A 22783-nucleotide genomic window follows, 5' to 3' on the forward strand; every position below is an offset into this window, starting at 1 on the left:
TTGGCCGATCTACCAAAATGAAGGAAATCTGTGCCGATCAATCGGTGCACCCCTTGTAAAATCACAATATAGCTATATTGAAGTTTTCAATTGCGATTTGACGAAATGCAACAAAAACCTCGAGATGTGTGAATATGTCTGCAAGGCGATGCGAGGGACAACTAAAACTACACGTGAGAGAAGACATGAGGGCATCCGAAGACCAGCATAAAAACCAAACAGTTTATTTATTATATACATTCAATAATAATGAAGAGAATAAACAGAAGGCAGACACAAGGCTGGCAAAATAAAACATCATGAGAAAATACACTTATTTACTTTCACTTATTTAAAAAAAAATCACTTGGATAAATGAGCTTTTAAGAGCATGTGACATAGAAAAAAACCTTCACATGCAATTCAAACCCGTTTATTAACTGCTGTACACAGACTCCCACTGAGCTGGCTGGCTGGATAGGAGAACTTCTGTTTCCTTCGCATCAATCCGTTTCATTTTTTTAAACGCTTTCCAAATACAATTTGCCCCAATCAGCAGATATGAGAACAAGCAAAACACCTCATGCCCCCGAAACAAGCACCCGTCGGCTGGGGGGGAGGGGATCCCTCCGCCGTGCCAGAATCCGACCTCGGATGAGTTGGAACCGAATTTAACTATTCATCCAAAACGACTGGACGTTCACCATGACGACGGAGGCACAGGCGAGAGATCCTCCCCACCAGATTAACGCGGAGTGCTCCTGTCGCCTCCCGCTGAGCCTTAAACACTTCACCCCACACCTTCCCCAACATTCCTCGCCAGTCACGTCGCAGCGCAGCACATCGCAAAAGCTCCCCCCGCTTCCTGCGTCATAAACACTCCCATCCTCCTCCTCCAGCACTAGGATTTGAATTCATGCACAAAATAAAAGCAAAACAAAACAAACAAACAAAAAAACAAGACTGACACCTTTCCTCTCTCGCAAGAGCATGCATAGCAACACTTCTGATAATACTTGTAAGGAACAGAAAGACCCCCCCCCACAAAAGAGGTAATGCTCGTCAAGAAATACTCGTTGGACCTACTGCACATGGTTTTCACAATCATACGAGAAAAACAGAAAACGCGGCACATCACGCCTCGCGGTGGTACCAATCCTATGGATCGCCAGCAGGGTCAAATACGCGTTAACATGTTGCGTTACTTTGACGCGTATGCAACGTGGAAACAATGTGTAAAGTAAATGACGTACATGCGTCGAATACGCGTCAAAAAGTCACGTAAACAACACATTGTGTTGTCGATGTGATGTCAACACATACTTTTGGGACATTGCGTACGTTCTACGTTTAGGCGTCGAAGGGATGCGGACTGTTCAGACGTATACGACCCTCCTGACGTTCCGTATCCCCACGCTGTTATTCTGTCACCTGATGATTGACGGGACTTCTCACCTTCACCGCCCACGTGCCGTTTCATCGGCCACCAAACACGGACGGCATTGGACCCATTTCTACCTGCTTCGATTTCCTTCGTCTACAGGTCTAGCGCCGTGTTCGTGTGCCGCCCCCCCCCCCCAAAAAAAAGAAACAACCCCCCCCCCCAAAAAAAACATAAACCTCAATAAATTAAGGGTGAGAAGCAAATTCAAACCATGTTCACTGCAACCTTTTAACACTTTTGTCGTTTTTGCCTCGATGGTTTCTCCCCTCCCCAGGTACAGCTGCAAACCGCTGGGTAAAATATTGCAAAAGTAAAAGCCTTTAAAAAACAACTACAGGAAAAAAAAAAAACACAGAAGAAATACATCAGGATAAAAAAATCAAATGTGCTGTCTTTAACAAAAAAAAAAACCAACATAAAAAGAAAGAAATCTTTGGAACCCCAAAAAAGGAAAGGCAAGTAATAGCGAGATTCATCGAGTGGGGTGTGGAAGTGGTAAGTCAGTCGCCTTCAGAGTCACCGGAAGTAAAACCACAACATGATGAATTTTAAACTAAACTAGTTGATGAAATCCTATTTTTTTCGTGTTGTTTTTCCTACTTCATTATATTACTGTGATCTCTACATGCTGCTGGATTGGAACTGCAGTGTAGTAAAAAAAAAGAAAGAAAGAAAGAAAAAAGAAGGAACAGAACTGAAATGTTTCCCTCGTAGCTGCTCCCGCTTTTCCTTTGAGTCCCCGTCGCGCTCATGTCTGTCCGATCCGCGCGTTCGCCGCAGCTGGAATGTCTTGACGGTTTGGGACACAAAAATGTACAGAGTCCGTTTTTTTGTTGTTGTTGTTTTTTGACTTTTTGGAAGAAGCAAAACAAAGTATCAAGAGTGAGGCGCCAAACTTTCATGACGAACTGGAATCAGGTCCGCTGAAGAAAATAATCATCTCTGTTTGAGTTGTAAACCAAACAAGTGAGGTAATGCAGAAAAACGTTTCTTTCCTTGTCACGTTCAAACGTATCGGAGGACTGATTATCTCGTCTTTTTGAGTTTAGTCAAGTATGCTGAATTGAAATGACAAAGAAGGCAGTGGGACATAGTTCGAAGCAGTGGTTTCCATTATTGAAATGAAATGAAGAACGAAAGAAAATCCTATATCCTGAATCAGGTACTTGGTTTCATCCATTTTTCGTTCTCATTATTGTTTTAACTATTAAGCCAGAAAAGATGATTGCAGGAGATCTATGCTGTGTGTAACTGCACATGTAGTGTTTAAAAACAGAAAAGTACCTTTGCACAGTAATGCTGTGGCAGTTCAGAGTCACAGTTCAGCCCAACACCGGGAGACAAAAACATTACACTTGGTGCTGCTGGATGTAGCTGAGGGTTTAAGTGGGTCGGGTTAGGTCTTACAGGGCAGCTCATACGGGGAGGAAAAAGAAGATTTGTAGTGTTTCAGAGGTCCCTCTCCGCCTGGGTCCCAGAGTTGTTGTTTTTTTCCTCTTGAAAACAATCCCAAGTTCAAACCAGCAGCAGGCTCCGGCTTCATTCGTGGGAGACGCTCATCATGGCAGGTTTTTTGTTTTTTTTTGTTTTCCTGTCTTTTACCTTTACTGGTTTCATGTCGGCGACAGAAAAAAAAATTACAGGCAGAGTTTGGTTTTGGTGATGTGGCAACGACCACAGACAAAAAAAAAAAGAAAAAAAGAAAAGAAAGAAAGAAAGCAAAGAAAAAAAGAGAGAGAGGGAAAAAAAATAGTAAGAAATGAGCTGTCACTATTATAGTCTGCCTGCAGATAAAATGGAGAGGAGGCTCCTGCCAAAAACACGGAGCTTCAGAGGGAGTTTTGGAGAGAAGCGGAATTCCTTGGATGGGATTTTTTTTTTGTGTGGCTTTAGTAAGGAGCAAACCTACTGTATCCCGCCCGGTATAAACTAGCCTGGAAGACAGGGGACAGACAAAAACAACACAATTAGACCCTCATAGGAATGTCTACATTTATTTGAATCTTTACAGGTTCCTGAAAATGTTCTGCTTCAAAATTCCAGAGTCGATTTGTTCCACTATTCTGTTAGATTTCATACCTATTAAATAAACTATACCTATTTGATATAGCCTTGAGTTTTAGTTTAGTTCCAGCAGCAAAACCATACGAAAAACCATACCAAAACTAATTTCAAAATGGTCCTTTGTTGTTTAATTTTTGAATAACATTATGTTGCTGCTAGAGGTTCTTGTCATTTTGTCCTTTCCCAGTTTTGGTTGTTTCGTGTCTTACAAGAAATCGTCCGTCACTACAGAGACATTTCATCGCACTGATGAAGGAGCAAATCGAGATGGGCCAGACTTCAGTTGAAACCAATAAGATTGAACGTAATATAGCAAATTAGTTTTTGTTCTTTTGAATTCTCCACTCCTGTCTGTTTCGGACCACGATGGATTTGGAAACATCGTCAACACTTTAGTTGTGGTGGGCACCGCTAATGCTAAAGCGTTCCACCAACATGATATGCAGTGGAAGCTAATCCTGAACAGATAACTCAGGGCCTTGGAAAAACTACAACACTAGAGAACCAATTTACATGTTCTACGGCGGCCTTAGATATTGTATTCATGTTTCTATCTTCTCTACTGTCCATGTTTCATTTTGTTCTCTTTGAAATAAATTGTAGGGGGACGAGGGGGAAAGGGGAAAACGAGACATTCTTCACCCACTTCAGAGTAAGAGCATGGATATAAACAACTAACTATTTAAAGAAATCCTGACAGTAGATGAACAAAACTTGGACACAAATATCAAACTTTATGAAAGCTTTCGTAAGCTAAAAGCTTTCGAAATAGCCAAGTAAATTAGCGCTTTCGAACAAATCCTGAGAAATGAGCTTTCGTTTTCAAAGTTAGTAAAAGCTTTACGTTAAAATTTAGCTTCGCTATTAGCGCATTAGCAGAAGTGTGCCCTCCACACCTATTATCTATTAGTTAGGAAGCGATCAACATTCTGGAGAATGTGCAGTGAAGCTGCTGTTTACAGCACAATCATGCTATCTATGCTAACTGCTAACCTAAGAAGGTAATGGGAGAAAATCCTATGTTGTTTGTAGGACTGTTGGCTCACACTGTATGACAAAGAATCACTCACAGCAGGACGGGAAACAAGAAAAAGTTCTTGAAGAGAAATTTGTATTGGCAAATCCAAACTTTACAAAAACTGGGTACCAGAAAGTGGCAATAAATCTCTGATTTTCTCATCTTGGAGACGTAACCCTTACCATGGCTCCCACTCCGTAAGCAGCAGCAGCTGGAGTTAAAGCGTGGTACGGATCTGTAGTGTATACCCGCCCATAACTAAATAACAATAATAAAAAACAAAACAAAGGTTAGAACGTTAATAATTTTCTATCTTCATCTGAGGATCAGCCAGTCCTCGGTCATGCAGTGCAGCCGTCAGGGCCGGCCTCACCTGTCACTGTAGGCGGCAGCTGCGGCTGTTGCTCCGGTTACGGCAGCAGGCTGGGCGTAGCGATATGCGGCGGCGGCGGCGGCGGCAGCAGCAGCAGGGTAGCCTCCCTGGAGACACACACACACACACACAGACACACACACATGCACAACTAACTGGCATGGCTCCATGGAGGAAACAGCTATTGTGAACAGGTGTAATCATTTGAGAAAAAAAAAAACAAACTAAACAAAAAGATTTTATCACATAAAAGCCTCACTGTATCCTAAAAATAACTATCTACATCAAAACTTAGAAAAGAAAAAAAACCAAGAGCAAAATGTGTCAGTGTGAGACAGAGGAGGAGACAGAGGACAGTGGAGTGTCAGGATTACTGTATTACCACTAAAGTGAAGGAGGGAAAAAAGGTGGAAGACAGAACGTTCTGTTCAGGGAACAAAGCAAAACTCTGAGCTGAGGAGACAAAAGACTCGAATGATGAAGAGAAAAATAGTCTAACGGTGGCTAAACATTACGCTGATGATGATGTGGCTCAGATTCATGTTACAAACTGTGTTCTGTCAGAGGGATTTAAAACAAATAAAGAGATAAAAGAAAAGATGGAAAACAAAGTGAGAACACACTCACACAGTCCCAGACAGACAAAATCATCCCTCTGCACCGAGACTCCATGCATGACCCAGAATTACAATTCAGAGCGTAACAAGAAAAAAAAACAAAAAAACAAACAACAACAAACACCCCCACTGCATTTGAACCTGATGTGAATGTGAGATCAGCAAAGCCGAAAAGAAACACCGGCTCGTTCTGTGAGGCTCCTGTAGGACAAAAAGCAGCAGCAGCAAGAGCAGGAGGAGGAGGGTGGGGTTATTAATGGGAGGGAGCGGGGCTCTGGAGGCGGGTGGAGGGAGCAGGAGGAAGGGGTGGCAGCGATGTAGTAGGCCCGCATGCACCAGCTGATCAGCGCATGCTTGGCTTGTTATCCTGGGAGGGGGTCAGTTCAGGAAGAACGCATGCTCTCCGCTCCAACCGGGAGGCAGAAGGCTAAAAGAGAATCTCGCTAGCTAACACCGCTAAACCAAACCACAGATCTCTAGCTGGACAGACGCCACTGGTTAAATGGAAAAAAAAAAAAAAAAAAGAACAAAAGATGCCTGAGCTGTGTTTGTAGCACAGCTATAATTGTTTTGGGGGGAGAAAAAAAAAACAAAAAAAAAAACGGTGAACAGTTCTTAGTCACAGTTGTTGCACAGAGGCTGGAGTTACGGATGCAGCATGAAGTGGACCGCTAGGAAAGCCCACGAGGAGTTAAATTAAGAAAATGGTTGAGACTCAACTCTAAAAAATGCTTGTATTTTAATAGTTAAAACAACAAATGTGTATTAGTATGCATTAATGCGCACAGCGGAAGCCGTCTTAGCACCGCCGCAGAAGCTAATGTCTACAGTTTCCCTTATTTTCGCTCTTGGGGGTTCGGCCAATCAGCATCCAGGAAAATAAGTGCAGCTCCTGGATTGGCGGCTTTGCAAATTCTGTGTCGAGTAGCTTCATCGCAGATTTCAGATACAGACCAATATAGTGTGATACTCATTTTTCGTCTGGTATCGGACCGATTTCCGATATGAATATGGGATCAGGACGCTCCTGGCTCAAAGGTGCTGAAAGGAGACTGAAGCGCTCTGCATGGTGGAGCCCAACTGCTGAGTTTACGTCACATTGTTGCTGCTTCGTGACGAAAATTGCATGTCAACAGTTCAGCTTGGGTTTGACCCGTTAGTGCCAGGTCAGGCGTGTCCAAAGTGTGTGGCCCAGGGACCATTTGTGGCCTCTGGCCCTTCAAATTACGTTGCTTGACCTCTTTATCACAAGTCAAGAAAAGCAAAAATTTGGCCAACGAAATGAAAAGGTTGAAGCAAATAAGGCAACAGTTGAAAGCCCTTTAATGCTATACTGCTTTCCTAAAAATGGTATTTATTGTTGAGCAACTGGATCTAAACAGACAAATAAAATAAAATGAAATAAGTTGCCAGTTTGGAAACCGCCGTGCTAGACGTACTCAGTAGGGCCACCAATAATCGTACTACTGGTGATTTTGTCAAAATTATTTTTTGTAATATGGATTTTTTATTTTTTTTTGGGGCTTATTTATTTACCGCTGATTAAAAAGAACTCAAATAAAACTATTTGCAGTAAAATTTCTTTTACAAAAATTGAGACCAGCACTGAAACTCTAATGCAGGTATAAAAAAAAACTCCGACTGCAAATGAAGGATTAAAATCAAGTTTTTGCCAACTGGAAGTCGAATAGTTAAAATTCAATCTTCTCTTTTGAACAGATTGTGACAAAGACTACAAGCGATATATATATATATATATATTTAGTAGTAGTAGTTTAGTGAACAAACAAAAAGTTTCCCTTTTTCCACAACTGGAAAGATTCAGTGAGTTAGTAGAAGAAAAACAACAAAAAATAAAAAAATAAAGCAAAACTCCAAAGCATTTTTCTCATCAACTAGAAGACGACATGTTCCAGATCAGATCAGAGGATGATTCTTTAGATAAGAGGAGGTAGTAAAGTCAAACAATGCACACTGGAGGTTCGATGGTGAGGTGACCCTACCTGAGGCAATCTGGGACTAAGGACTGAGTCCTGTAACACTAGTCTATAGAGAGAACAGAAACAGCCGTTGTCAACCTGGATACACAGACACACACACACACTCACACGCCAACACACGCTCTCAAACACTGATGCACACCGCAGCATCCGCCCACAAAGCAGCCTTTGTAGTGGTGTTTCAGATCCTCCCTACTATGATTAAGATCTCTTCTTTTTTTCTTAATCAGCTTGTGTTATTTTTAAACCCAGACAGATCTGTGTGTGTGTGTCACTATTCTTTTTTTTACTTCAGATAACAAAAGCCCTGCAGCATGAAGTATCTCGCAAATTATTGATGCGTTTCAGCCGTTTCACCATCATACAGGCAGCTCTGTGCGGCGCATGACTGAATGCACATGCAGAATCACCCCAAGAGAGAAAAGGACAAAAAAACAAAACAAAAAAAAAAACAACAGAGCAGAAAGAAGGCAGGGACAGAGATGACGTGTTGTTTCGGAAGTGAGTTTACTTACATATAAGTCTGCAGCTCCGTAAAACCCATCCTGATACACCACGCTGAGAGCAGGGGGGATGAAGAGGGGGGCGGACATGGCAGATGTACAGAGAGGACGAGGGAAGCGGAGGGGGAAGGTGCAGGAGGGGAAGGTGTGGTGGAGTGGAGGGAGGGGTGCAAACGGAGTGGTGCACAGTCCCCAAAAAAACCCCAAGGTGGATGAGGATCACAACACAGCATAAATAAAGAGAGGGAACAGAGAGGAGAAAAAACAGAGACAAAAAAAAGTGTTATTTCACACCCATGCAGCATGCAGAGGAAATACAACTTCCACTGGAAAAATGTATACGTTTCACTCCCAGGGCAGGGCCGGTCCAAACATTTTTAGGGCCCTAAGCAGGTTTTCATTTGAGGGCCCCATCAATACCAACAAGTCAAAACCAAATGATTTATCATTCCTAAGCTACTCTATGTTTGTACCATACCCTTTATCATCAGCATAGTTTGTAATTATCTTACATAATGTCGGTGTTATCATGGCTATTAAAGCTGCAGCGTGTAAACTTTATAATCTTTTTTTTTTTTTTTTTTTACATATTTGTTAAAAGTTATATCTTACCGTCACGGCATAAGGATAAGACAGACGATCTGAAAGAAAATAAAAAAATAAAATCTAGCTCCTCTATCTTCTCCCAGTGCTCCCAGTACTAACCGCAGAAACAACCAATCAGAGCCAGGAGGAGGATCTTAGCACTTTCAAACTGCTCAAGTCAAGTCAAAGTTTATTTATAAAGCACATTTACAGCTTCCTCAGGTGACCAAAGTGCTTCACAACAAACAACGTCACAGGTAGACAAATGACAACATAGTTTTTTGTTTTTTTTTCAGATTATCTGTTTCATGTGATTCTGTCACCATATGACAGTTTTAATGAATATGGAAAAAAGTTTCACACTGCAGCTTTAATTTTAACCATGCAGGAGTAGCAACCAAAAAAAAAAACCAAAACACATTGGCTTTTGAGATGCAGAGTAGCATGAAAGCATTGCGTACTATTTAAATTATTTTTAAAGTAACATCAGCTCATAAACACCAAATTTACAAGTTAAAAAGTTTGATATATCATATTTTCCCAACAGTAGCAGCAGCAGCAAACAACAGAGAAGAGATTAATATATATATATTTTTTTGAGTAGCAATTATACAACAATACAGACATTTTTTCCATATAGTTTATATTGTTCAATATTATTTTAAATATATGTATTTTATCATGCTGGCTTGTTGTTATTTTGGTCCTTGTGGTACTGTGGGGGCTTAACTCGCATCTGCCTTGGGCCGGCTCTGCTCCCGGGGCCAATATGCCAAGTTTAATGAACTAAAATGTGATCATAAAGGGCAACTGTTCCCCTGCTCGGAGAAATGCAATAAATGGCCTCTCTGATTGGGTCGTTTTAGAGACAATTACGCCTGGAGGTGGAGGCGGTTTGGAGAGGGTATTTCCTGCATCCTCCAGTTTCCCGAGCCGAGTTCAATCATATCACAGCAAGTAACAGCTAGGCAGTAAATAATTCAAATCTGCTTTGATCGCAGTGGAAATGCAGCAGCGGACTCTTCCCCCCCCGATTAGCCCCGTCATCACAGCACAACGACATGCACGGTACACAGAAAGTAGACCGAGGCAAAGCTGGTTCGTCTGTAGCTAAACCCGTGTACAAGGTGACTGCGTTTTGCATCTTGTGTGTGCTTATGCAAATCTGCTGACGAGCGGCGTCTGTTTACTCAAATCAACCCGCAGTGGTGCAATCCAATCAGAGCGCAGCGCCGCGTTTTCGACTGCTTGTGAACAGACTGAAAAGAAGCCGAGGGTGACCGCTGACTGAGCGTTTGAGTCAGTCAGAGACCTGGGCGAGCAGATTCGTTCAAGCACCACACAAAGCCGACCAGATTTAAAAACCGACTGAGATTTAATTCCACATGTCCCGTGTTGCTGCGCATATAAAGTCAACAGCTGCTGTAGACCAAACAGGAAGATTTCCATTACCCAGGGTACGCAGGGATGGCGGGCTGAGGCACGGCCGCCCTGACGGCGCTGTAAACGGGCCGGCCTCGGCCTCTGAGATGGGCGCCGCGGAACGCCGCCGCCGCCGTCGTGGCTGCCGCTGCCGCCGCTGCGGTTGGGTAGGGAAACCCAGGGACTGGAAGGAAATAACATGGGTTTATTGAGGACTCTGGTGATGAAGGTGAGAACGTCGCTGAGGTCACGTGGCAGACGGCGGACGCCCTTACCTGCGTAGATCTCTGGCCCGTACACCGCTCCCACCATGGGACTTAGCTTCCACCCTGCTGATTGGTAACAGAGACGGGCAAAGGCAAGCAATAAAAGAAGCACTTTAAAAAACTTTTACCTTTACGTTCAATAAATAGAAAATATTATTCACTGTACAATTTGCCTAAGTACTCCAATACACCACTTTCACTTTGTGCTATTTGTTTACTGCAAACATGATTCACCACGGCTCTATTCCAGCTGTGGCTAGCATACTTCCACACATTAACATAGCAGATGTTACTAGCATTGTGGCTAATGTAGCAACAAGTGGTAACTACTCAATTCCAACTCAGCAAAACCTGTTGACTGCTGTTCGCCAATAGGCGATTAGTAGCAAGTTTGCTAATGCTAGCTAGCATACTATCTACATTCATCACAAAATACAGTGCTAGCTTTTATAATAAAAATGATGTTAGTAGCATGTTAGCTAATGGCGGCATATTACCTGATGATAGTGTGCTAAATTATAGTGCTTAGTGTTTAGCGAGAAGGTCACTGTTAGCATGTTAGCTAGATAATTACCAATTGTTGCATAATGCTAAATTCCAGCACTGAAGAGAACATTAGCTACTGTTAGCTAACATGCTATTAGAAATATGTTATAAATTGTGATTTAACCAGATAATTGTGCTATCTTCTTCCATGCTGGTCTGCCGGCTCTACAGTTTTAAAAACACCTCTAAAAAAAATGAATAAATAATCGACTACAATCATATTTCTGCTCTTATATTTTTACAACTTTGTGCTCTTTACCAAAGACTACTGCTTTCAGTTCAGCCGCTTTACCAGTTAGTTTTAGCATCCTAGCATTTTCCGAAGAAATGCCTTTTATTATACAGTTTATGATGCTGTGATAGTTTTTTCTATGCACCAATTGTTCTAACATGATAGCATGTGTACGAGCGTAATTAAACATTTTGAAGGAAGCAGAGAGGACAAGGTGGAAATGTCAGTCCAACCGCCTCTCCCTTTGGGTTTTTTTTAGGTTCGGTGTTGGCGTGCGTCACTGCGGTTGTTACCATAGGGCAGCGTGCTGAGAGCCTCTCCATTAGGGTAAGGGCTGACGATTTTCTTGTTAGTCATCACCCTGGCGGTGGCATTATTCACCTGGGGGGGGAGGGGCGGAGGAGCAGACAGTCAAGCGCACAGACAACAGAGGAAGAGAAAATTAGCACACAAACTCAAAATTTAGGCCAAGGCTGATGTGTAGCTTGCTTTTAACACTGTGAAGATAATTAACGTGCATATTGCTTATTATGATGCCTCCCTCTGACAATTTTATTTGGTGTGCTATTAAAAATGATTATATAGAACATTTATAGTGCTGGTTGATTTCCTTGTGTAAACATCTACTTTTCATGTGTAGCCATTGCACTCTGAAGTTTGTTTTGAACCTTAATGATGCCATGAGGGACGTTTCTAAGGAAAACATTACAATATTTCCTCTTTTTAACGGGAGGAATATCACAAATTGAGAAATATATAAACACTTTTTTTTTTGTGTGTGACTAAGCTGTTTGGAAATCTGATGGTTTTCGCCATGAAATCACCAAACCTATAATGGTTCCAGCTAACAGCAATAATTTTCTCGATAGATGTTTTACTGATGGAAGAAAACTCAAAGTTAGATATACGTGAAATCAGAGTAATCTGTAAAAGCAAAAGAAGCTTCTGGAAAAGAAGCTGTATTCAATACAAATCTGGATTATGGCTGCTCAAAAAAAGGAGAGAAAGTATGACTTTCAGCAGAAATGCTAAACATTTTATAGCTTATTTTCTCTTAAACCTTTGAGTTTTTAGCGTCCATCTGCCATGGACAATTCTGGTTCTGCAAATGTTGATAATTTTTGGAAAACGTAGAGTTAAAAGATATGTATTCTACAAGAAATTAACAGAGGCTGAAGTGTACAGATAGCGATGCTAACCATGCTACTAGTTCTATATCCTAAAAAAAAAGCTATAGACTCTATGTGGTTCATTTCTGTCTCTTCCTCTAATTTGTAATTTTTTACACGTCATTCTAAAAATTTTTAATTTGCTAATTCATCATGACTGGAAAGGCTAGAAAAATTAGCTGCAAGTTATGGTTCTTAAATACAAGCTAGCTACAATTTGTGTAAGTAGGTCAAAACATAAAAACTGTAAACTGGGAATAGATCACAAATTTTTGATTGGTATACATCACCTTACAAAAATAATGGCCCAAGTCATTTTGTGACAAAAAATAAGTAAATAAATCGCAAAAAATGACTTGGGTCTTTTTTTTAGGATGGTGACGATATAATACACATGTAGCTCAGAGAGCTGTAGAAAGTAGTAAGTAAGTAATACTCTATTCTCTACTGTTTTAGATCCTGAACAGGACCTCATTGTTATTTAGTCTTCAGCATCAGTAATAAAAATAAATAAAATCTGCTTTATTACAGAACGAGAGCATGTTTGGTCCATAACCAATAAAAAAAATCTTTAAAATTTGCCCACATAGCAACATTAAAAGGACAAGTTAAACACTGACGAAGGCACTAAAAGTGAAGCCCTGGGTTTAAGACAACAGAAGATTACGTCTGCCGTTCGGCTGGTTTAACATGAGACGTATAAGATCGCCATTGAATTATCAAAAGAAACTCGAAACAAGAGTAAATCTCTACATTTCTGAGATCATGTCTGAGCAGGACTTTAGGAGTTATAATCTACCTCTGCACACATGAAAATGTCACCGACGTGCAGTAAAACTACGCATCGCCAGTGACGACTTGACTCTGTGTCTGTGTTTGAGGGTAAAAGTGGATGGAGGTCGTTAAGGTGGCTTTCAGTCATGCAACAAAAAGCAAGCTGTGCAGTGGAGTTTCGTTCGGTGGTTGGCTCTGAAGGGATGCGTGCGCAGCAAAGTAAAACCCAGCTGTTTATTTTTCATCATGCGCAGACGAACAAAATGGGGCTTTTATTGATGGTGTGTGCATGTTCTGTGCATGCTTCCTGCTTCTTTTTAGAAGGCTTTCTATCAAAGATGGCTGATAATCTCCTTTCTGAGCTTCAAAGGCTCACACTTTCGGTCCCCTTGATGTATCCTCGTCTTCCCTTTGATGAGCTTTAAGAGAGGGAGACTCTGGCTCTCCGTAATGAGCCGTCCTGTCTGAGAGCGCGCTGCCCAAGTTGCAGGTTCCACTGTTTGGGAAGCCAAAGATTAACGACCTTTAGGCAGAACTCACACAGAGGGAGTGCTAGCATGCGACAAATGGAGCAGAGAGATGGGGTCGAGGAATGAGCGCGTTCGAGCACACACACACACGCACACACACTCCCATTTAAAGCCTCGGCTGCCGTTCGCATTGCCTCGCCTGGTGAGTCACGTTCTTTATCTGCAGAGCTTCATTCAAATGGAAATGAGGTTTGCCTCATTTTTCCCCTCATCGCAGATGTCAAGGTCAGGGGCGAATGACTCAATTAGCCTAGCCTAGCTAGCCTGTCTCACACAGCTGTCCAGATGTTGCAGAATGGAAAGGGGAATCAAGAAATCCCTTCAAATGGAGGAGCGTTAGGTCGATATGTGATCAGACGGCGCTACCAGTTCAGTTTAGTGGATGTAAATGGTGGTCTGTGTACGGCGCCTTGCAAAAGTATTTACACCCCATGAACTTTTTACTCATTTTGTGACATTGCGACTACTATTTGTAGTGTATTTTATCTGGATTTTATGTGGCAGACCAACGAAATGTAGTAAAACAAAAATGATGAATGGATATTAAAATAAAAAAAATTAAAAAAAATTATCTGGAAAGTGTCGTGGGCATTTGTATTCAGTCCATTTAAGGTGAAACTCCTGAAAAAAAAAATCCACTGCTGCCAATTGTATGGAGCTAAATAGGAGTGATAAAGTTTGCCAAAAAATTTTTTTAAACAAAGTAAACAAACAAAAAAAAAGTCGATTTAAAACAAAAAAAACCCCCTGAAACTAAAGAAAAATAAAATCGGAAACTTAAAAGAAAACTTTGACTCTGAAAAGTAAACTCACTTTTATTTTTCAATTAAAATTTTTTTTTTCCACTTCCAAAGTTTTTTGTTTTTTTTTAAACAACTTGAATTTTGTTTTTCACTTTTTATTTTTAACAAATTTACAATTTAGCTCCGTACAATCGCTTTAAGATTGTGCTAAAACTGACAAACTGGGCTTTATACTTTACTGAAATTGGTTAAATGATGCTGTAGCTCCAACTGCACACATTTCTTCAAAGAGTTGTAGATACTGATGGCTGTGGGCGGGAAATGTCCTTCATTTTTATTTTTATTTTTCAGCTTGAGTTTTTTTTAAGTCACTGGATCTGATGCCGTTGGTCTTGGAGTGCCCAGACTGCAAGTTTCTGTCAGATCACCAATGTTTCAAAAACCTGAACAGGTTTAATCAGGTGTAATCAAAACAACTAAAGACGGTAAAATATACTTTGAAAGCAACGTATAGTTTTCGCATCGTGGTCTTACGCTCCTTTGAGTTGGTCCATCACATAAAATCCCAGTGAAATGTATTGAAGTTTGAGATTGGAGCAAAATCCAGTGACGTATGAATACTGTCCCAAGGCACTGCATGTGGACACAGTGATAAGTGCATTTAGGTCATGCATAATCAATGAAATGGGACATGAACACATGCAAATCAACAGAGACCAATATGGAAGGCAAAGTGTTTGTGATTTCCAAAACATTCATCCTTTCTCATCCCACTTTTGCCCTCCCAGTCCAGCCTGGCCGATAAATCCGGAGAAAAAAAAACAACAAAACAAACAAAAAAAAAACAAATCACATTTCCATATGAAACCAAACTTGTGGGGTTTACGTACCTAAAAGAATAAATGCAGTTTTAAATGAAATACAAAAAGAGAGGGAGAGAAAGAGGAGGGTGCAAAAAACATTTGTTTGACAAAATTAATAATCATCTAAACAAAAAAATTACACACAGCCATATACAGGCGCATCACATGACCCAGAGTGAGTTACAAACTAAATCAACCAAAAAGAAAAGGGGAAAAAATAATAATAATTCTTAGCCAATCAGCAAGCTTCGGATGCAGAATAGAGACCAATCAAAACAGTCGGAGCACTCCCACGTCAAACACATGAGACAAAGATGAGACGGGAACGTTAGGGGTGAGGGATGCAGGTGAGAGGTAAAGAGACAGAGCCAGTCCGTATTCAGAAACAGGGAAACATAAAGATGAAAAAAAAAAAGAAAAAAAAAAGAGGGAAAATAAGTTTACACAAGCAACACAAGGAAATAAAATAATCAATAAATTACTGTTGAAAACGTATATATACCAAAGTGCATCATTCAAATAAAGCAATTACATTTGGTGACCATTCTCCTGCAAAAAATCTCATCATATGTGGTGGGTTGAGAAACAGAGCACCAAAGGATGGAGGGAACAGAGAGACAGCGAGAAACAGAGGGAGAGGTAAAGGTAGCAAAGGTAGAAAGAAAGAGAGAGAGCGAGAAAGAGAGAGAGAGCAATTCTCATTCCCAAAAAAGGAGGAAAGCAAAAAAAACAAACAAACAAACAAACATGAGACGCTTTGCCAGGCATTAAAATTTTGTGTCACAAACTTAGGACCAGTACACTGTAACTACTACTACGACTACTAATACACAGACAATCCACTACAAGAAAACCAAACCAAAAAGAAAAGAAAATGGCAGCATAAGAAAGACCCAAAACAGCAAAGGTAAACCCCATATCGGTTTAGAGATGCATATGGTTAGAAAAAAAACAAAAAGAAAAAACTAGCTTGATCGAGTGAGCGACCAGAAGTCAGTTGCACCAGCTCTTCATTCTCTGAATATTTTTGATGTTTAACAATCTGAGTTGCTTTAAATTAGTCCACTTTGGATAAAACCAAAAACAAGAGTTGTGACGCCATTTTGTGGAAAAAACCCCAAGTAAAATCAAGTTGTTGTCAGGATGTGACTTAATCTAACAAAGTTGTTGTAAGCTAACACAATGAGCCCTAGATATTAAAGAACACCACGCTACAGAAGTGCTAAAGAAGCTTTGACCACTTTAAATTATTTGTGTGGAAGCATTTTCAGTAGCAGGTGCAAAAAATAAAAAACAATGACATACAATGTAAATGATTTTTAAACGATGCGAGAATATAGCACCTGGCTAACGGTAAAGTTGGGAAGCACCAGAACAAATGCTGTCAGCGTTAAGCTAAGGGGGGCTGAGAGTCTGAACTTCAATTCAGTTTGGTACTTGGTGTAAAATAAAAACAATGCCAGAAAAACCTATGAATGACTGCTAAGCACAGAGAGTAGCACGTCTGGCTAACCATTAGCCGCTAATGATGCTAAAGCTAGCCTGGGTGCTTAATCAGAGGGCTATTTAAGAAGTTTTTTCACAAGTCTGAACAGCTTTTGACCATATTAACTTAAAATGTTCAAATATGAAATAGACAAAAACACAAGAAGCTTTGCACCATTTTGTTGCATTAATTCAGAACAAGACAACCAAATATTTTTACATTTATGGACTAGGCAAACATGGACACAAATATCTCCTGGGATGTTATTTACAGATTTTGAACACAAAACTCGCTTTGCTGTCTGTAAAAGTTTTTAGCTTAATACTATTTAAAGCAATAAAAAGTCATTTACATTTCGTCTGAAAGTGCTGACTAAGTTTGACAATCAATATAAAAAAATATTTGGTGTAACTAAGCTAACTGTGAAAACAGATTTGCGTTTGATAAAACTGCTTTAGCCTGTTGATGGAACTGAAGCTCCTCTTAGTCTGCTGTCGGGCAAAACAGTAGACGACTTAGAAATAACTGGCAGCTAAAGGAAATTAGTCTTTAGTGGAGCAACCCAGTAAAAACAAAATCAAAAAAATCTGGCAAGTGGTATGAACAAATTTACGAAGAACTGGTGCAACTCAGCCCAGATTTGGAGCAATCTAATTTAAATGCTCATACAAAGTGAAATTAAAATGATTAAAATTTACAGTGCCTCGCAAAAGCAGCCAGAACAAATGAAATATTCCACAAAAGGTTACCTTAAAAACACGTCTTTTTTTTTTTTTTGGCCTCAATTTGCTGGCTACATTTTGCCGTCACGTCTTTGCCACATATTGTTTATTTCATAATTTCACTCATAATTTTCCGACTACTCCACATGAAATCTAATAAAAGCACAATAAAGTTTGCGGTTCTCATGCAAAAAAAACCAACAAAAAAACAAAACAAAAAGTTCAAGAGGTTTGAATTCTTTCACCAGGCACTGTAGCTATTCAAAGTTTTCCTCTCGGTGAGATCATGTTGTACATTTATAAACTCCTATAAAAAAAAAAAAAAAAAGTCAGGCAGGGGCGTCACGGCCTCGTCTGCCAACACGGTGTGCCTCATGTTTGGACATCAATCACGCGCCTGCATGAAATCCTTCCCGTTATCAGCAGACTCTAGAATCTCAAATGGCTAAGCATTCGAAATATCTTTCCCTAAAGCAAACAGGTCGGTTAAATATATAAAAATAAAAAAATAACGAAGAAAAAAGGAAAGAAAAACAAAGGAAATAAGAGCAGCCTTATTTGCCCTGCAGCTTTGCATTCGCTGAAAGAAACTGTGGGCAGCAACAGGGAGCAAAGCTTCACATCCTTTCTGATGGGGTTTCGTTACACGAGAAGATGAATGCTGCACATATCGAGTCCAATGGAGAATTAATGTGTCATTGCATAGAAGGAGGTGATTACATTCAGTCATTCCCAGTGAGGTGTTAATGACGTAGTGTGAACAGGGTATTACACTTAGTTAAAAACATGTCATGTCCACCTGTCTGTGTAGATAGAAATATATAGATATAGATATGTGTTGTGTTTATCCTTAAAGGGGCCAGACACAATTAAAGAAAATCAAAGAATAAACAAATCACACGTGGAGATGTCATGGCGCTCGCTCTAACTGCGCTAGACTGGAAAGAATGCTGTCAAATGCCTCTTTTCAAGGGATCAGTTCAGTGATAGATGTTTGTACACAACTTACCGTTGCCGAGGAAACAGCGAGTGGTTACCGTGGAGACTGACAACAACACACAGAAGTCGTCAGGGAAACAGAAAAAATATAATAAATAAAGGAACAAATCATCCTAGGAATAAAAGAAACCTAGATGTCCCCCTGATTGCCAACATTTCAAATAAAAACAAACAAACAAAAATTTAAAAAAGAAAACCTGAGTGCAGCAGTGTCAGCTTAGAGCAGACTGAGGTAGAGGAGGAGAGAGGAGAGAAAAGGAAGAGGGGGGGGGTGCTAACTCTCAACGCTCAAACCACCAGTCTGACCAGTAGTTCACTGGAGAGGGCCGTGTGGTACATAACAGCCTAAACCACCTTTAAGACTACGGTGCCATGCAAACGTATTCACACCCTTTCAGCTTTCATGGAATTTATGTGGCAAATAAACCAACAAAAAGTAGCGCACTTTTGTTGAGTGGAAGGAAAACGGCACAGGGTCTTAAACATGTTTTCCACAAACGTCTTAAAACTCTTTCACCCTTATCTTTAACTCCAGTCCAGGGTTAGATTTCGTGGTGTCTGTGCATCCTTCAAACGCCCTGAACGCTAAAATCAATACCTTAAAAAGTCATTAACGAGAAGGTAAGTTGGTAAGTAAAATCTTGTCGTGGTTACAACAAGACAAGATTATGACACGGGATGTAAAAGTCCCGATTTTCTTAAGGGACTTTTGTATCAGGCAAATGCCTGAGTTGCAGACATATTCGCTCACTACACTCTGTGTCTCGAGGTGGTAAAGGCTACGAGTAACAAGCTGCTATTACTGGTAGCTAGCTAGCTTTCTTGCATTTTCCATGGGAAAGTGTGAACTTAGCAGTCGGCTAGACGACGTTCACAAAAAAACCAACAAAAAATAACAAACATACAAAACAGCTGTTTTTGTAAAAAACTGTAGTTTTTTGTTGGTAATTGTAAATTTATTGGCAGTTGGATGGATGACATCTGCAAATTTCCAATGTTTTTGTTGTTGTTGTACATTTCAGTTGTGAGATAGGTCTTAAATTTTATTCATAGTGGTCTTAAAAAGTCTTAAATTAGAGATGGTGAACCCTGCAGAACCCTGGATTAGGTATAAGACTGTAGCGTGGCACCGGGGTTCACCTTAAAGGAAAACAATGACTCTACACAAACAACCTGAGCTGCCATGGAATGGCAAAAGTCTAAAAACAAGCTACAAACACTCGCTCCACACGCTGCCAGACTGTTTCCAAATGGCTCTTAGGGATTCTGATAACACTTGAACTTGCTTGTTCCATTTCTAAAGCAATATGTGTTTATTGCTCTTTATGTTGTTTTTGAAGATAAAACAAAAAAAAGTGTTTTAAATTAATTGTTTCAGCACACTTTGGCCTAATGCTACTTCATAAACAAAATAAAATCTTGCTTTGAAATAGAAGTCACACATGTAATTATTTTCCAGCAACAACTCTTTTTTTTTTTTTTTTTTTTGCATCCATTGTAGGTAAGTGTAAATTTATAATGAATAAAAAGCATTAAAACACTATTCAGTAAAGCATGTTATTGATTGCAAGTTGAATCATTGTAACTTTACAAACATTCAATAAGCAGCCCTAATATTAACCATCTCAGAGCATATTCTACAAAAAGGGGGGAAAAAAATAATTATTCCATGTACGCTTTTTGTTCCACTTCACAATTGTGCACTACTTGTTACTGGTGTATCGAATAAATCCCCCCCAAAATAAGCATTTAAGTGGTTCGCAGGCTGTGAATATCTTTTGTAAGGCGTTGTAAAATTTGCAGTTGATTAAAACAAATATCGTCCACCACAAAACAAGAACAGCAAAATTAGTTTGTTGCTATCGGTTTTAAGCGAGAAGAGTTTTAGTTAGATGAGGAAATGATTCTCAGTCTAGCGGCGAAGTTACGACATAAAGGGGAAAGTGTGTGTTGGGACATTGGGCTAAATTTACCGTCTTTTATCAGTCACCACGAAGGCAGTCGCTACAGTTTAAAAAAAAAAGAAAGAAAGAAAGAAGCTAAAAATAAAATATGGAAGTAGAGTTTGGCGAAGATAAGAGGAGAAAATAAATTTAAAAAGCTACATGTTAATGTCAGATAAAATAAAAATAAAAAAAGACAAACATGACTGGCAAGAAGATCACAGAGGTTTATGTGAAAGAGACAGAATGAGTCAAAACAGAGAAAAAAAAGAGAGAGAGAGAGAGAGAGAGAGGGTTGAAGAGGACAAAGGTCGCACTCTTATCAAACTTTTCTACAATTTTACACATGTACAAAGAACACAAAAACAAGTTCACACTTCAGTCATTTATCATTCCAGGAGGGGGGGACAAAAAATAAAAAGTCATGCAGGAACAAAAATTCAGACTGATTTAGTCGGATTCAGATGGAGCTCATCTGCCAAAATGGGACAAAAGCAAGAGGTGCAGCGTACCAAAACACTCGGTCAAGTTTAACCGAATGCGTCCCGTTCAGGAGTTTGGAATGCTTTGGACTGGACCGGGTCCGCAGGGTCGGGCATGCACAATCGCCTCCCATCCACTTCCACAACTAACATCCATGCAGTGAGGACTGACTGTTGGTGTTCACCGATGCCCCACAGCACAACCATCAGCTTGCATGCAGAGCTGCAACACCACTTCTGCACACACACACAGAACTCGGCCTTTCCACCCTCTACTGCTGTGATATCCGACTAAAACTCTGCGCTGCGGAGAAACCGTCACTTCCCTCAACACTCCGACAACAACGGATCGGCTTGGAACAGGAGCCGGCCTTCTGGGTCAACGGGGACGTTCTCTCCTCTGGTAGTTGCTGTTTTTTGTTTTGTTTTTTTTTCTCCCTCAACATTCCCGAAATCAAACTTCTGTTTTGGTTTACTTACTGTCTCATAAGTGGTACAAAAAAGGTTAAACTACAATAACATTAAACCGATTGATACCTACTATATGTACTGACTGGAATGTACTGATTGCAGTTCTCAGGCTGATCAGTGATCTTTAACCCCTTAACTGGCGGCATCCCATCCACGGGACAAATCTAGGTTGTCTGAATTCTCCGCCTTTTTCTCCTCTTTAAACTCTGCCGGTGTCCATTATGACGCTTTTATTGGGCAGCCTAGAGCCCCTCTGGATTGACACCGCAGTCGACCAATAATGTTATGAAATGGCTTTTCCCGAGCCAATAATATCCAGAGATGGAGGGAGGTCATCATACCGCTGGGGGGTTATGATGACTGTATGTTGAAGCACAGAGGAGTTGCACTCATTTGAAGTTTGTATGTCGAGTGTTGTCCAAGTGTGCCATTTGGAGACGCCAAATGGAGACTCCAGATAGCACCACTTGGACAACACCTGTACATTCTCAGAAATAAACATGTCCAAAATGACGTTTCTTCTTTGTGCTAATCTGATCAGTCTCGAAATCCACAGGCAGAAGACTTTTTTTCTACAGATTTATTGTATTTTCCAGTCCACACATTCAACACGCAATGTGCATTTGCAAAAAATAAAAATGAAAAATCTGGGTGAAGCAAAATGTTTCAATTTCCTACAAACGTAGTAGCTATAAACTACTTACAGTTAAAGCATTTTTGAGTGGATACATACAAAACTTTGCTTGTCTTCTTCATAAAGACACTTGCATGTAGTCTAAATTGTTCAAGAGCAGCAGCTGATTTAATTTGGGTATACCTTTTCAGCTGTCTTTGGTGATTTTGGTGCAGCCAGTTAAGAGGTTAAAAAGAGTTTTTTTTAAATTCAATTATTTTTTTTTTAAAATCTGAAACGTTGCTAAATATAACAACGAAATTGATAAGTTGGCATCCGTGGGTTGACTACTGCTAACAATGCGCGTATAGATGTGACTTGGTGGCTGGTTTTCAGATCTTTGCAGAACTCCCAAAATTAAGGCAATCAGAGCCGATTTATTGGTGCGGCCAAAATGCAGACATGAAATACTAACGCAACACCGTTTAGTAAAATATCTAGGTTTCCTTGAGGAAAAACGAATCATTTAATTGACCCAGCTGGATTCTCTACAGCTAGCCCACCTGGGAAAATAATAATAATAACAATAATAATAATAATAATAATAACACTGAACACTGGGGTCCCTCAGGGCTGTGTGATCGCTCCACTGCTGATCAGATTATCAAACTACAAGACTGTAGATCCACGTCTGAGTCCAATTTGCGTTTTCTTCCATTTAATACGTTCCCACTCCAAATTGTTCAAGATGTCAGAGAAACTCTGAAATGTATTTGTCTGCCATTAGCTGAATTGATCATCTCGCCAAGGTTATTTTCTCTGCTGTAACACAAATGGTTTCAGTAAAGCCCGTACCTAGAGACGATGCTTTCAGGCCACGTAAGAGTGAAGTAGGGGTCAAATGAGGAAAATCTGAAGAAATTATATATTAACAATTAT

The 22783-nt window shown here is 40.2% G+C and overlaps 1 protein-coding gene across 7 annotated transcripts in view; it reads right to left on the reverse strand.

Annotated features, from left to right (window-relative positions):
* Positions 1-208: 208 nt before the first annotated feature.
* Positions 209-22783, reverse strand: part of LOC122822132 (RNA binding protein fox-1 homolog 2-like) — a 68130-nt gene continuing 45555 nt past the window's right edge. For 3 of the 7 annotated variants that reach the window (XM_044100564.1, XM_044100561.1, XM_044100565.1), the window contains 7 exons: positions 11343-11430; positions 10281-10337; positions 10036-10189; positions 8011-8053; positions 4879-4985; positions 4688-4763; positions 209-3357 (listed from right to left, as the gene is read on the reverse strand). In XM_044100564.1, the coding sequence (XP_043956499.1) occupies positions 3313-3357; positions 4688-4763; positions 4879-4985; positions 8011-8053; positions 10036-10189; positions 10281-10337; positions 11343-11430 (570 nt within the window). In that variant the 3' untranslated portion in view covers positions 209-3312. Of the gene's footprint in view, positions 3358-4686; positions 4764-4878; positions 4986-7498; positions 7542-8010; positions 8054-10035; positions 10190-10280; positions 10338-11342; positions 11431-22783 lie in introns of those variants that run through there. The other 4 variants (XM_044100563.1, XM_044100566.1, XM_044100562.1 and 1 more) reach the window with 3 other exon arrangements.

The sequence above is a fragment of the Gambusia affinis genome, linkage group LG19, assembly GCF_019740435.1.
Source record: "Gambusia affinis linkage group LG19, SWU_Gaff_1.0, whole genome shotgun sequence".
NCBI lineage: Eukaryota > Metazoa > Chordata > Actinopteri > Cyprinodontiformes > Poeciliidae > Gambusia > Gambusia affinis.